At 41.9% G+C, this 16,891-nt stretch overlaps 1 protein-coding gene across 2 annotated transcripts in view; it reads right to left on the bottom strand.

Moving 5' to 3' along the window:
- Positions 1 to 16,891, bottom strand: part of ERC2 (ELKS/RAB6-interacting/CAST family member 2) — a 951,034-nt gene that overhangs the window by 452,542 nt on the left and 481,601 nt on the right. For both annotated transcript variants that reach the window (XM_019536909.1, XM_019536910.1), the window contains exons 9-10: positions 3,387 to 3,527; positions 1,655 to 1,795 (exon numbers count right to left, since the gene is read on the bottom strand). In XM_019536909.1, the coding sequence (XP_019392454.1) occupies positions 1,655 to 1,795; positions 3,387 to 3,527 (282 nt within the window). The remainder of the gene's footprint in view (positions 1 to 1,654; positions 1,796 to 3,386; positions 3,528 to 16,891) is intronic.

The raw sequence follows: 16,891 nt of genomic DNA, 5'->3' as shown, positions 1-16,891 counted from the left end.
TTTTTTTTTTTTTTTTGAAGAGCCAGGAGCTGGGACCAGGCAGGGCAGACATTTACAGGGCTGGGAGAGCAGGCAGGGAATGGGGGCTTGTTGCAGAGCCCCTCACACAGCACGGGGCAGTGGAGATCACCTCCCTGCCTGACAGGATCTGGTGAGTGTAGAGGGGTTTTTTGGGGTTTTTTTAAGCACCAGGACACTGGGGCTAGATGGAACAGCCATGGGGTTGGGGGCTGGGACAGTGGGTGGAGGATGAAACCTGGTGGGGGTCCGCCCATGGTCCCCTCCTTCAGTTCCCCCCCAACCCCTACTTACCAGCATGGGGTCTGGGTCCAGCTCCCTGCGGTGGCGAGCAGGAACTGCCCGAATCCCCAGATCTCTGAATCTCCTCCAAATCTTTTTCCAAATTGATTTGGAGGCTTCGAATCGATTCAGACCTTTTTATTGGTCTCCCAATTCAATTTGGATTCAGAGATTCGGCTGCCGAATGGGGCCAAATCTCCTCCCAACTGAATCAGCACCCAAAGCTCTGCACAGCCCTACTATATATACAAAGTTGCTAACTGCTCTAAAGCAAAACTTACACCCATATGTTTTCCTAAAATATGCAGTATAGTATATAATCCATTCTATACATACTTTCTAAAACATGAAATGTTTGGTAAAAATAAAGGATCAAATTCTGACATCCTTCCTTGTGCATGGTAATACTTTTCTCCAGAGGTAGGTACAACTGAAATCAATGTAGCTGCTTCAGTTGTAGGATAGGGTATCAGAATGATATCAGAGTTAGGGTATCAGAATCTGGCCCTTTGCATGTCAATGATCAATGCCACAACTAATTACTTGCTTTTAAAAATCTCTCAAAACCTTTGTCCAAACCTGTGGTTTTAAGTTTGATCTACACTTATTTATGAATTGCAGAAAGCAAACATGATGCTTAAACCCAGGTAAATGTCTCATGAGTTTGGTGTTTGAACAATGAGTGCAGACAGTACTAAATGACACAAGAAGAAGTCAAAGAAACAATGTATGATTGAAGATGCATCAAGAAAACTTGCTCATCAGTTTGGTAAAAATATTATAATGTAGCATAAAAATATATTTTATAAAATATTGTGCTTCTAAAACGTTTAAAAAGTTTGCTTCTGCTTTTTGCTGGAGATATATATATAAGAAACAACCAACGGTGATTTGTAAAATATTACTATAACTATCACAAATTTACACTCAAAGAAAAATACTAAGCAGAAATTCAATATAGAAACAAGACATTTTCATTAAAAAGAGTAGGAATTAATCACCTATGAGATTACTCTTATTTTTAATATGATTTTTTAATAACATTTTTATTTATCTTTAAGAGTAATTTAGATTTGCACATCTAGTGAATAGCTGGTTTCTTTAAACTTTTTCTCATTTCAGCTATTTTTTACCAGATTTCAGGAACCCCTCAGTCAGGAAACTTCAGATAATTTTTCAGGCTCACAGACAACTTTCATACAAACTTCTTGAGAAAAAGTCAATACTGTTTCATGTTCATATCAGCAGAAGATAGACGAATTTAAAATGGATCCTTTTCTTCATTAACAGTTACATACTAAAGAAATAAAGAATTATATCCTTTTAAAATAAGATGGTCTCTGATGACACTTACCTTTTTCAGCTGTGCTTCCAACTTACTACACTCTTCTTTCTTTTGTTCTATGGCTATTTCTAAGGACTTTAATTTGGAGTCTCTTTTCAGCCCTGCTGATGCCAATGAAGATGCATGTTCTTTGAGGTCAATTAAACTAGACTGAAAAATTATCAAGAAAAAGAAAGAGCTTAATTCAAGAAACTGCACTGATCACTAGCATAGTAAATGATTATATCAGCTACACAGTCAGTCAAAAATGGCTTGTATGTGTGTGAAGGCATGGAGATGTGCATTTATAGCATAATAAAAAACTAAGATCATTTCCAACATGCTTACAAAAATGTATGTCCATGAAAAAATGATTTATTTTTTAATATGCAATGATCCTCTACTTAAAAGAGGCTGTGATTTCATTATGGAAACAAATGGATGATTCACCTGGTTTTGTAAATGTAATCATCAAGAGCCTAAAAAACAGTCATTTCTCGATTTGTTCAGCATTACCACCTATGTTACAGTTCTTATTACATTTTAGTTTTGCATGAGAGGAGTTTAAAGATGGTATATATGTCAGTACATTATATATTTAAATAGACTGACTGATTTATTTTGTCAATGTTGTGTTTATTGCTCATAATACTCTTAAAAGTTTTAAGATCAATCTTATTTCTCTCCTGACTTCCCCGTGTGATTTTTACTGGCACTGAAATCTACCTTGTATTCTCCATGGAGTTAAAAGCATGATTCCTTTGTATTTGTTTCTTGACATCATGCCAGTAGCCATGATAATGGCAGTTTGGTTCTAGAAACAGTATTTCAAACAGAACTGCTGCTGGAACCATTGTTCTTGGTAGCCCCTGAAAAAAATGGCAGGAGGCTTTCAAAAAGCCCATTACTGGATAGCTTTAGAAATTAACAAATTCTAAGAGCAATTTTGGATGGGGAGAACATTCCCCTTAACAACATTATTTGCCTATTATTCTCAGCCCCTTTTCCTAAGTACACGAGAGAAAAACCAAAAAAGAAATATCAGAGGCATAGCAAAGCATTCAGGTACCCAGGGAAGCTGCATGTGAAGGGGCAGCAGTGACTTCCGGCTGCTGCCATGTCCTCAGTATCATCGTGCAGTTGCAACTGCAGCCGATATTTTTCTGCCACCTTCCCTCCCCCTACCAAAGTTGATACTCAGGGCAGCTATACCTGTTGCCCCAGCCTAGTTACGTTGTTGGGAAGTATATTGCTATATGACATACTCTGAATTTACATTATACATATGGGTCATGGAGTCTAATGAACTAAACACAGAACAGTGGCACGCAATGATACAGCCAAAACTTTAGTAACATGGTCATCTTGAACAAGAGCTTTGCCAGACAAAACCAAGTGTCAGTGATCAGTCTGAGTCAAATGCTTTTGGATACTACACTTGGAAGCTCCTGCTCTGGCTAAATACATTAGTCTGGATACAAACTGAAAGTAGAAGCTGAGCTGCAATTGAATATTAAAACTTTGTCAAACACTTGGAAAGGAAAGACAGAAATAAATATGCAAAAATAAAACCAAAAGGGCAAGAGACCTTTTATGTACAAGGTAGTCAGGAATTTGAAAGTGAGGAGTGCTCAGTTAAAATTATTATAAGCAAGGGCTTAAATGATTTGATAGTGTGTCTGATAGATCCTCTCACATCTTAAGGATAAGCCTTTCAGAAAAAAACAGAACAAAGGCTTTTAATTTTACAACAAACACTGACCTCTTTTTCGGTCAGTTCTGCTTGTAAAGCATTAACTTTTTCCTTTAGGTCTTTGTTTTCCTTTTTAAAGGATTCAATTTCTTCAAGTCTTTCTCGGTCATCTCGCTCCCTCTGCTCCTTCAAACGTTCTATTATTCTCTCCTAATGATAAAAAAAAGCAAAAATACAACTTAAAAAAGCAAAACATTCAGAAAGCATTGAATTGTACTATGAACACAGAACTTTGGAAGCACAAGTATCACATTGACTCTTCCACATTGATTCTTAATGGAAATAAAAAAAATAAACAATAGCTAATTAATATTAACTAATGTTGAAAGCTTTTTCAGTATTCACTAAATGCTTAATGATTATTTCACCCTAAAAAAGCTTGATATTGATTGAAATACTTTTATAATATTAATGAGATATTATTTAGTTAGGCAATGTAAAAACACCCATAATTTACAAAATTAAAAAAGACAACACAATATTATTTAGTCTGAAATTACTTCCCAGCTGGTTGTTCACAAATTGCAAGTAAAATCTTGATTAAAACTTCCACAACTCAGTAAATTATTATATAATAATTTAGAGTGCAAGCTACGACCTTTACCATTTTCAGTAACTCACAAATTCATGTTACTTTCTGAAACCAAGTGAAATATTGTCTGAATAACAGATAAAGTATGTTGATATTGATCATAATCCATCAAGAAGATTGTTCTCTATCTTAATAATTCTATGAATGCTTAAACACTTGTCATAAGCATAATGCTAAATTAGGGTTGTTGTAGGAAGTGGGCAGAAGTCATAGATCAGGGAAATAATAATACCTTCCTTTACAACTTGAAGGGAATGCATCTGGAATATGAGTTTGTGGGCTTGTCAATAAGTGAAACGCTTTGAAAATTTGGTAGGTATTCACAGAAGAGCAGTTAACAATTAGTGGACTAGAAGGATGGATTTAAAAAGGAAAAAAAATACATGGTAAGTATAGAGTGGCTTAGTTTGAGTAAACAATAATTGAATTTATGGACATCACTGTTCACAAAGATAAAAAAGGTGTAAAGGGCAATCAATAACAGGAAATATTTAGTGTGAATTAGAGACATAACTAGAAAAGACTGTAAACTGAGAATAGGACAACTTAAACAGAGCATCAAGGGAAACTAATTACTGACAAAAAGCTCTGCTCGACTATAGAATAGTCTCCCACTAAAACACATAGAAATTCACATGACTTCTAGACTAAACAAAAACATGTAGAAGGTAAAACAAAACAAAACAAAACAGTATCAGCAGGACAAATAAGACATCATAATCTATCTTTTCCCCTCTGATTTTTTGGTATGCCATTATAATATTCTTTGCTTTTTCTTTTAGAATTTTCCTCCCACTTATGCTGAAAATCTTGAAATACATGCATATATACAGACACATATATTATTCACACACACATACAGATGCACACCTACACAGTCATATACGTGTTTGCTTTTTGATTTCTTAAATAAAATTACGACTAAACATAATTTAAACTACAAAGAAAGTTAAAGAAAACACAACGCTTCAATGGCTTCTCATCAGCCACTTTATTTGTAAAGGGTTTAATTATCCTGTAGAAAAAACAGCCCTTGTTCATTTATAAAAAAATGTTTAAAAGTACAGTACTCATATTAAAATTCACCACTGAGATTATTCTCATTACTTAAGAGTCCAGATGTTCAGTACAATGTTTCTCTGAGGCTTAGAAGCCCTTCCAAAGATTTTTCTGTTTTTCTAAGTACAAAGGAAGTCTGTAAAAGGCATAACCTCAGCCTCTAAGGAAGAGAATAAACTGAGGAACATGAGCCTAATAAATTCAACTCCCACCCCTTCAGCAGCCCTTCCTTCCTCCTTACCTCCTCTCTCCCTTTCCTGGACCACTCTGTAAAGCATCAAGAGAAACAACCTTCCTCCAAAGAGGCAATATTCTTCAGCTTCTGTACCCCACCCATTGGCTGTTTCCTGGCTGGTTGTTCGCCTGCAGAAATCTGCAATGTTCTTTCCCTACCACTGACTTCATCAGACACAAAATATTGTGTACCCCTCTACTTTCTACTACGAGGGGAGGGACAGGAACAGTTTAAAGGGATAAACAGAGATGCCAGAAGATGAGGAGATTTCTTTTAGAAGTTCCATCCTTCTTTCTGCAGATCTTCCTTTCACCACAAAAGCAGAGTCCCTTGAGGCTATCATGTATAAAACACTCTTAAGCATTCATCACGTTTCTATGGTCTTAATGACATATTACATGTATTTACTAACCTTTTAAAATAATAATCAATGTCTTTTGAATCAAAAGCAAACATTTATATTATTTTTATGCAACAAACATTTTGGATGGTCTTACGGTTAAGGCAGAAAGTAGGGTGGTTTTAACCCTTAGATTAACTAAATCAGACATGCATAAGCTTTTGTAACCAGCAGCTTACTTCATCAGAATTTATGAAGGGACTGCAGGAAACAGAACAGCTTCTAAATAGAAAGTGGTACAAACACAAAGAGTAAGGAAGACAGAGAAAAAAGGAAGTAGCATTGCTAGAAGAGGCAAGGTGATTAGGAAAGAAAAAACAAAGCAGGTAACCCATAGAGGGACATAGGGTTTATAAAACCTAATCCAGGTAACGGGATAAGATTCCGTAGTTTAGACCCTACTCAAAACTACCCAACCTGGGGATGATTTCTTGTTCTGCATTTTCCCATTCAAGTGCATTTTTAAAGTTTTGTTGTCTAAGAACAGCTATTCTGCAGTCAGCAACTGAATGTCCACAGGGAAGTTAGTGTTCTGCCACAGACTTGTGTGTCTTTCTGGAACCGATGTCGCAGATGGTAGAGAAACAGATGAATGAACCTTGGATGTTATAATCCATGTTATTTAGTCCAGCAATGATGTGATCCATGTTCACTGGATCACATCTGACATCTGACATCACGCTGACATCTGCATCTGGAGCAAGGTCTGTTACCTGGGGGTAAAGGGGAGTTAGGTAACCTGTTGCTGGAGAGAAGCTAATTGAGATTGGGAGGTTGTTTGTAAGCCAGGACAGGTTTGTCCTCCCTAATTATCTTGAGATGGTTGTCATTTTTCAGGAGGGATGGGGGATTATTAACGATATATCTAAAGTGTTCAAGCTGGGGCTGTATGTAACAAGCAAAGGGGTTCTGTTGCCCTCATCCCAGGTTTGCTATGGTGACAGATCAGAGTGGGGTCTGAGTCTGGCTCTGTTGATTTGAGTGGCTATATTTTTAGGATTGTACTTTAAGGGTGTGTCTACACGTGCATTTAGGTACGCCTAAATTTAATGTGTATTAGCTTAATGCTCGCATGCATTAACGCCATGTGTGCGGATTGATGTGGGACTAAAGTTAGTAAAAGGCAGTACATACACAGCGTTAATGAGCCTTAATGAGCCACTTCATGTGCATGAATGCACTTTAGCTATTTCAACCTAAATTTGATACCTGCTTTTTTAAGGCACATAGGGCACACACATGTAAATCCGCACAATCTTAATGTGCCTCAAATTGGACGAAAGCGCCTTAAATTGACACATGTAGACAAGCCCTAAGTATAGGAATCCCCGCTCCAGATCCTTAAGATATACATCTCAGTCACCAACATAGATCAAACTACACAGATTATAACATCAGAGGTCCATTCCCCATCTTCTCTACCAATGTCATTTTAAGCAGGAGCCAGTGTCTCCCATTACTTGAAGGAAAAATTGCAGAGGGCTTGTCTCACTGCAGAGGCAAGCAGTTGAGCAAAAGCCAACTGCCCTTTAACAAGCTTTTTGTGTGGGGCAGATTCCCAGACAGCCTGAAAAAAAAAGGATGCAAGCAGTGGGATCCAGCTGCAACAGGGAGGAGCAGGCTGACAATCAGACACAAGGGGACACCCCTGTGCCTGATTAGAGAGTCACCTGACTGGAAGGGGCAGTGCTCCAGACCATAAGCCTAGTAAAAGAAGCAAGGTAGACAGTTTGGCCCTGCATGCTGCAGGGAGTGGATCTCCTGGGACAGAGGGGCTGCAGAAGGCAGCCTGGCAAGCAACCTAGCCACCCATGAGCCCTGGGAAGGGAAAGTCCAAAGGAAAGTAGGGTTTGCCAGACGCCATAAACCCCAAATAGGAGAGATTTTTTTTGCTGAAGACAGCCAATTGTATTTATGTTACATTTATGTAACAGCTATGGAGGTGGCATGGCAGCCACAGGGGTGCCTGAGAAGCACCCTGCATAGAGCCCTGTAGGGGCCTGGCACCATAAAGGGCCTGAGTGGCACAAGAACAGCCTGGGTCAGGGACCCAGGATGCTGAGTGGTATGCAAGCACCTTGTCCAAATCAGGGATCCCAGGGGGCTGAGAACTAAAAGAGCACCACTGCCTGGGTCCAGGACCCCAAGGGGCTGATGGGTCCAGGAAAGGCAATATTGGGGGCCAGGGGCCTGGAAATTGATGAACTGGCTGAGGCCAAGAAAGCCAGGCTGGAACAGGTGGGCTGTGGCTAAAGTAAGAAGGCAGGAAGGTCCAGAACATTGTCAGAATAACACCGGCTACAGGGGAGGAGAGAGGCCACGATTATTGCCTCTAAGGCAGCTTGTGCTCTAAGACACAGATAGGGCCAGGGGGCCACAACTCAGGAGTGAGATAGGTGCCAGCCAGGCACTTGAAACAATAGATAGCTGCCCAGCTGGAGGGTGGGGTGGGCAGTTTGGAGTCCTCCACCTCACGTAATGAGGGCTCAGATTGTCATTTGATCAGGCACTTTTGAAGTGCTCTGCAGCTGTGCTTTTCTGTCAGGGCAGAGCTGTAGAGTGCTTCAGGGGTCTGATGATACGACAAACCGTCACTTCTGTCAGCGTCCTAATTGTTTTTCGTTACATCAAGGTGTGGCAGGAAAGGCAACATCAGCAAGTACACTAAGGAGCCATACTGGGGAAGGAAGCACTTGGCCAGGACTTGGCATCATGGCCACCCTGAAGTCTCAGTCCTGCTACAGTCATATATGCCAGTTGTCAGAGACCTGCTAAGGTTGCAGACCAGATTGACCCAGTTTAGCTCAGAAGTAGGTGGGCAGCTGCTAGTACCCAGCTGCCACTGCTGCTTTAACCCATATTGGCACAGGGAAAGCACCCACCACCGCTGCTTCTTCCCCATGGTGGAAGGGAAAAGCAACTGCTGCTGAAGCCTTCTGCCACCAAATGCTGCCATATGTTCACATCCCTGGACAGGTTTAAATGGCTCCACAGGCTAGATCTAGTCTATGGGCCAGAGGTTACTAATTCCTGATATATGCTATCACTTGCTTACAGTGTGCATCTATTATCTACATTGATATATCCCTTCATGGAAGAATGTATGAACACTGATCTGAGACCAATTCCAGAAAGACACACAAGCTTCTGTGGAAGAACACTTTAATCTCCCTGGACATTTCATTGCTGACCTGAGAGTGACTGTTCTTAGGCAACAAAACAAACTTGATATAACAAATGATTAAAAAATGAACTTGAAGAAGAAAGTGCAGAACAAGAAATCACCCACAGACTGGAGTGTATTAAGTATGGTCTAAACCAGACTATGGATTTTTATCCCATTACCTGGATTAGTTTTTATAACCCCCATATCCCTTCAATGGGTTAACTGCTTTGTATTTTTCTTTTTTTAATCACCCTGCCTCTCCTAGTAGTGCTCCATCCTTTTTCCTCCCACCCTCCCTACCCTTTATATTCTTATCCCTACTTTCTATTTAGAAGTTCTGCTTCCTGCACTCCCTTCCAGCATCTAATGAAGCAAGCTGCTGCTTACAAAAACTTATGCATCTTTGACTTAGTTAGTCTATAAGGTGCCAAACTACCCTATCTTCTGCCTGGCTTCAGACCTACATAACTACCTCTCTCTTCTTGTGGTTAAGGGAAATCTTAAGAATCAAGGGGAGTGGCTGTCCTGAAGATTCCTCATGCTCACAACACAGGTGTAATTTGAGGAACCACCAAATGGGGGAAAAAAATGGACCAGTTGGTTGCTTGTTCACCTGGCCCCCTTTCCTAATTAAACTGGTTAAGATACTTTTTCAGACTCAAATGACAAACAGGAATTTGGAAAGGAAAGGTGTCGCCAAACTGCATAAGGCTAGAGATTAAGTAATCCTGGAAAGGTGAAGGAGAACAGAAAGGCATCTACCAGAGATTTCTTTTTCTTTAAAAAAAAAAAAAAATCACAGGAAATTAAACCAAAAAAAAAATCTTAGAAGAAATGCTGGCCCCACTAAACTCAATGAAAAAAACACTAATGGACTTAAATACAGCCAATATTTTACTTGATACAGACAGTACAGGGAAAAGTTAAGATTTTCATAGTGACATTAACTTATTTTAGACAGGTGTAATATTTTTGGTTACTTATTAGAGAGTTAAACATATCAGTATTCTTATAGTGTGTTATGTGAGCATATCAACACATCAATGAAAATCTTTATATTTACATTTCCTGATAACTGTATGCTAACATTCATAATAATAACATTTTATTAATATACTTCCAGCAACAAAGCTTCAATTAAAAAGATAAGGACTGCATCAGCTGTTAGTGAACAGTATCAAAATTGAATGTTTAATCTGGATAAAATAGAAATTAGGGCTGCCAACAAATTGCCATTAACATGCATGATTAACACATTAACTGGCCCTTGCATTAATTTTTTTAATGTGGGGCAGCAGCAGCAGTGCAGAGGACTGCAGGGCATCCCAGGTGTGGGCTCCGAGCTGTTGCAGCAGAAAGGCAGGGGAGCAGGGTAAGCACACACAGGCACAGGAACAGACACGCACACAAGCAGCTGCAGCATGCATGCAGCCAGGAATGGAACCCAGTGTTGTGTAGAGCAGCATCCAGCTGGTAAATCCATGGAGAGGAAGGGGTGGGGGGAGACAGAAGAGGCAGGGGACAGATTGAGGCCCCCACGGTGAGGGAGGGAGTGGAGAAGGAGCAGGGAAAAGGCAGAGGCTGGGGTAAATGGGGCCTGGGGCCAGGATGAGTCATGAGACAGAGCTGCAGGAGGCTCATCCAGGGGTACAGGGGGGCACAGCTCCCTTCTGCTGCACACACCCCCGGGAAATGCATGAGGGGCACGTGCCCCCTGAATTTGTACGTAGGGTAGAGGAGAGCTGCCCACTGTGGGCTGGGGCTCTATGCCCTGCTGCCTTTGCCCCAGGAGCTGTGCAATGCTATATTGTGCTTCCCACTGCCAGGAGGGCAGGGGACGCATGGTGCAGCCAGCACACAGCTCCCAGGGCAAAGGCAGCATGGCACAGAACCCCAGCCTCCAGTGGGCAGCCTGCCTCTACCCCATGCACAAAACCAGGGGGCACATGCCTTCCATGCCTCTCCCATGGGTGCGCCCAGTAGTGGGGAGTTGTGCCCCACCCCCATCTGCACCCCTGGACCAGCCTCCCATGGCTCCGTCTCATGATCCACCCCAGGGCCCCATTCACCCCAGACTCTGTTCCTGCCCTGTCTCTGTTCTCTCCCTTGATCATAGGCACCTTGATCTGCTCCCCTACCTTTTCCCTCTCCTCCTGCCCCTTCACCTCCACAGACTTACTTCCTGGGCACTGCTCTACACACAGCCGGGCTGCGTTCCTATAGGATTATCATATTTCCAGTTCCAAAAAAGAGGACACCTGTGGGGGGGGTAATATGATTGAGGGGAGGGCAGTGATATGTCTGTGTCCTGCCCCTCACTCCCAAACCACAGTGCCCCACCCCTCCAGCCCTGCCGCTGCTCCTCACTCCTGACCCACAGTACCCTGCATCCTGCCAGGGAGTGTGGGGACCCCCCCACCCCAGGCTCCAAACCTCACAAACACCCATACAGCCTCCCATACCTTCACAAATTCATCCCACACCCCCACCCCCACCCATACACAGTACCTGCAAAATTTTGAGTTTTTCTGTACATAATTTTTTTAGTTTTTAGCTGTGCATTTAAAATCATGATTCATTGTGACTAATTTGCAACTAATCGCGATCACATTTTTTAATCACTTGACAACCCTAATAGAAATCATTGACACCTTTTGTTGAACAGTGTTAATCACTTACTGGATATGAGATATAAATATAAAATATGTAGTATGTTTCAGTAATGTTAATTAAAGACTTGTTTAATTAATACTGTAAATATTTGCATGTCTCCAATAAGTTTGACTCTTTCCTCCTGTTACACAATATTACACTATACAGCTTTCAGCTTGATTAATAGTAGGAGGAAAAATGATGATTTTATAATGTAACTGCAGTTATAAGACCAGGGGCGGGCAATTATTTCAGATGGAGGGCTGCTTACTGAGTTTTGGCAAGCCATCAGGGGCTGCACAACAGGCAGCCAGGGGCAGATAAATATTAATTTTCTAAACTTTTTAGGAGCCCTGCGGGCCAGATAGACTGGCCTGGTGGGTCACATCCAGCCTGCGGGTCACATTTTGCCCTGTATAAGACCCATGTTTTATATTATTAGAAGTGACCTATCAAAATTGGATTTCACATTTTAATGGAAAATGCAAAATCAGTCATTTTCTGTGAAAAATGGGCTTTGTAATTTTGGCGGGCTCACTGCAGGAAAAAAACAGGATTCGCTAGCAAGCAGAGAAAAGGACGGGAAGTCCTAAAGTCTTGAAGAATGGAGGATGAGGGGGAGGGAGAGAGAGGGATCAAACAAGAGGCCAAGCCTGTGACGTAGGATCAGTACAAGAGTCAGTTTGGGGCCTGTCAGGGAAGCAAGAGGCTTTTCACATATTTTTAAGCAGCCAGAGGCATGCTGCTGCAACATGCTGCAACCTGAGGAGGATTGAGCAGGGTTGAACACTGAAGAGAAATCCTCCGAAAGGGCCAAATACATTTCAACTCTGGACTATGTAAGGCAGTATCCTGCACATAGATGGAGGCAGATTATTGTGTACCACCTACAATGTGACTCTGGATGTGTCAAGGAAAAACAATATAAATCAACACACAGAGTCTGAGGTGCAAATGAAGAAGCGAAAGGCTGTGGCAGAGGCTGAAGGTCAGAGCAAGAAACAAATGACCATGTCTTCAATCTTTAAAAGGACCATGGAAAACAGCTTGACAAGGCTTGGCAGCATTTTCCCTCTTGGCTTTCACGGCGGCAAACATCCCACTGGAGAAACTTGATCACACTAAGTTAAGAGACTATCTGAACCAAAACGTCCCAAATGCTGGCAGTTTTCCATGTGCTAACAAACTTTGCCAAGACTATCTCCCTGCAGTGATTGCTTCGCATGTACAGTCTACAAAGTCTGCATTGGCAGAGTATGAATCCTTTTCCACTGTGGCCAATGAAGCCACTGACCCTCAAGATAACTGTGCGCTGCACATTTTATTGACCAGGAAGCTGGACAAACCTGCTTCATTTTCAAACAGAGCCAGTCCACATCATGTCAATTTTTCTATCCTGTCTCAGGTTCTAGTGAAGGGAACTGTCAGCTGTGGCTTAGAACTTAACAAGATCTCAGCATTTCTATCCCACAATGCCATGTACATGTGCAAGGCTTTCTCTCATGTGCGCCAAGGAATGCTGCCCAATGCAGTTCATGTCACCTGCAAGGTGCACATTCTGTCTTTAGTGATATCTGGCACACATGGTTCCTTGAAGTGGATTGCCTGGTGTCCTCCTTCAAGAAAGCCATCAAGTACTGTCTAAGCAATAAGGTCCAGTACTGGGAGTCCCTCATCAGTCAAAGTGAGGACTCGCATGCAACTATGTCACTGACACCAGAGCCTGTGTTCACAAGGTGCAATTTGTGGTTTAATGTAGTTCATTACCATACTGAGTATATGCAGTACTACCATCACACAGTGCATACTTAAGCTTCATGATCTCCTGAAACAGGGAAACTTTCAAGATCAAGTGAAGTTTTTGGTGGAAAATGCCACCTGGTTCATGAAGCTTCTAATGTGTTTTAAAGGCTGGCAGGCTGTGATCCACCATGCCCACAACAAGCTGATGGATTTGATAAATTGGGTCAAAGACACGGCATTGCAAGAACTATCAACATATCAACTAGGGCTGTGCAAAGTTTTGGTCCCTGATTCAATTCAGCGGAGATTGGGCCCAATTCGGTGGCTGTATCTCTGAATCTGAATTGAATCAGGACACCCTTTAATCTCTCCGAATGGAATTGGAACCCTCCAAATCGATTTGGAGAGATTTGCAAGGATTCAATGATTCAAACATAAACACAGTTTTAAATATTTTTTCTATATACCTCAAGGTACCAGGCTGTTCATGAATGCTGAAATGCTGGGGTGGATGGAACATCCCACAGGAGTGTGGGGTGTTCCCCACTGCGCTCAGCAGCAGACCAGGAAGTGGACCAAAAGCACTTCTGGTCCACTTCCGGATTCACTGCCAAGCGCACAGGGGGGCCCCCTGCACTCCTGTGGGATGCTCCATCTGCCCCAGCATTGCAGTGCTCAGGAGCCACCTGGCACCTCGAGGTATGTAGAAAAAAATTTTAAGCTGTGTGTATAGCCAAATCACTGATTCTCTGAATCAGCAGTGAATCTTCAGATTCAGATTCGGCTGAATCGAATTGGGGACAGTGATCTGAATCAACGAACTGAATCATTGTTCCTGATTCAGGCTGAATCCAAATAGAATGCATCTCATTTTGCACACCCCTAACATGTCTGGTTCTCAAAGTGAAAACAAGAGAAGGGAAGCTGTGAAGCTGAACTGGTACTACAAGTATGATCTGTCACTGCTGCCACGGTTCAGACAATCGGGCTGCCTCATTCCTTACTGCTGTTCACATTTTGGACCCCAACCAGGTACCTGTTCTAAGTTATGACCCTCACTTACTGAAATCAGTCCGTAGATGGCAGAAAGAGCATGACAACGAACAACGTGCTGCTTACATGAACTTTGTCAAAGAGTGTCAGATACCTGTACCTATGCCTGTATTTTGAGAATCTGTCTGTGACCAGTTTCCACATCCATTTGCCGTGGCAAAACACTGCCTCACTATTCCAGCAAACTCAGTGGATGCTGAGCGTGCCATACTGGTGTACGGACAAGTGTTCACCCTGCAGAGACAGAGAATGTCAGCAGTAACTCTCGCAGGATGCTGCATACTTGAGTTTAACAGTTAGCATGGATCGCCTGTCTCAAGGTTAGCAGAGAATAAATTCCTTTTTATAACATCCTTTAATAAAGTATAAGTGTGGCATCAATTACAATGCGTGTGATGTATAGCTTTAATTTCATAATACATTTCAGTTTAGAGTTTAATTAAATGCTTAGATTGCTTAATAATGTTTCCATTAATGACTTCCACAGGCTTAATCAGGGTAATTAAATTTTGGTTTCAGTTGGCCCTCAGCCAATCTATGAAACTATGAAACTATGAAACTATAATCTGCGGGGGGGGGACGGGGACTGCCGGGGTCCCTTGGCCAATCAGAGTCATGGGAGGGCCCACCGCAATAAGCCCACCAAAATGGTAGCCAACCCTGCAATATGCCCATGAAATTGGCTGCCTATATCCTCGATTTGGATCGATCCCTAATTTTTACAAGGTTTTAGCAATCAAATGGAGGTCTTTATTTAACCAAATAGCAAGGTTTCAGTCAATGTGAGTTTGGGAACTTTTTGACATTGGAAAATTACTGGCACTGTTTGATTTTCTCTTCCTAAGAATATTGATGCAATGCAGATCTAATCTGTTACTACACTTCTGTTACTACATTGCCAAACTGGAATTTTTTTAAGAACTGGAAATGCAAAATTCAGACTTTATTTTATATCTTGCATATATCTGCCAACAGATTCCATCTTCATGATAACTTCAGAATAACTTTGGAATAACCACTGACCTGAATAATAGAACTTACATAACATGGGAACCTTAACCAAAAAAAAAAATTAAACTATCACATAAAATATGCCTTTGTTCGTTTTTTAATGTAAACCAGTTACACACTGATGTCAAGCTTACATGTACTTAGATGTGTACCATGTAGTATACAGCAAAAGAAAGAAAAGACAGGGAACAGGAAGTTTACTATCCACAGTTAAATGCAAGGCAAGATCATTTTCACTTTTACTCCCAAAATCATACAAGGTATTCCAGACTGAGATGAAGCCCTGACTTCAGTAGACTCTCCTTACTTTCAATAGGGTTAAGATTGCACCGAATTTCAGAATTTTCTGTAAGGCTATAAACGGACTAAATCTTTAGAGAGAGATCAGCTGTGCCAGGATGTGTCTTAGCACAGCTGATCTGCTTCAATGGCATCCACAGATGTCATTGGGACTGTTGTCCAACAGGGTGGGGCCCCAGGAGCAGCTAGGACCCAATGCTGTGCCCCTGGTGCCACACCCAAAGTTGGGGCACAGCAGGGAAATGTTGGTGCAGCAGGAATCCCCTCCAAAGGATCCCCTCAATACACACCTGCAAGCAGAAGAACCCCAATACAGGTCTCCTCTGATGGCTTAAGAATGGTATTTGAAGGTTTGCTTTTTGGGAATTGGCCACATATAGGTATAGATATAGATATTGATGTATGTATGTATATCTTAGAATGGTTTAGGATGGGCATTAGGGGTTAACTGATTTCTAAAAGGCTGGTTCTCATATACAGTTTTTTGAGCCTTCAGAAGCAGACAGCCTGTCTAACACAGTAATGGATACACACATAGCCTCGGAAAATGGGGGGCATGGGCCACACTGTTCCTTAACATAAGGTGAAACCAGCTTGCAAGGGCCAGAGCAAGGGGCCAGAGTTTTCTAGTTTTGGGAAGCAGATCAAATTAGGAGGATACAGGTAAAGACCCAAATTAGGATGCAGGCATGATAGGTTTATGAAAACACAACTTTGACTGACAACATAGGACATGGACAATGTGTTGAACACAAAGAGACCAATCACTGATAGCCACAGACGAAGAGTTATCAGGAGTCATCAGGAGGGAAGGAGAATACAAAAGCAGAAACTTGAGAGTAGCAAAGGGTCCTCTGCCTGGGTCCTCCTCCTCCCCATCCTTCTCCCTGAGATGGTCCCTGAGAGAAGGGTCACCAAGATCACCATGGACAGAGGGCACACCACCACCAGCCAGTCTCATTCACTCTACTGGAGTGGGGGCTGGGCCTCGACATACCACCTCCAGGCTGCTGACCTGCTGACATATGACACCTAAGAGAGAGCCTTAGAGTGAAGCTTACACCCTGGCCAGACATTTCTTAACTCTGATGACAGCCCTAGAATTGGTAGATATATACAGGCATACCTCGTTTTATTGCGCTTCGCTTTATTGCGCTTCGCAGATATTGCGTTTTTTTACAAATTGAAGGTTTGTGCTCATTTACCATTCCGAAAATCCTAGGGCCCTTAAGAATTATGCTAAATCTACTCTGCCTGGGCTCTATAAATGGAACAAAGAAGCCTGGATGACAGCACATCTGTT

Source organism: Crocodylus porosus, unplaced genomic scaffold, assembly GCF_001723895.1.
Source record: "Crocodylus porosus isolate Cpor-Errol unplaced genomic scaffold, CroPor_comp1, whole genome shotgun sequence".
Lineage (NCBI taxonomy): Eukaryota > Metazoa > Chordata > Crocodylia > Crocodylidae > Crocodylus > Crocodylus porosus.
The sequence above is the reverse complement of the archived record's forward strand: the minus strand, read 5'-3'. Positions and strand labels throughout refer to the sequence as shown.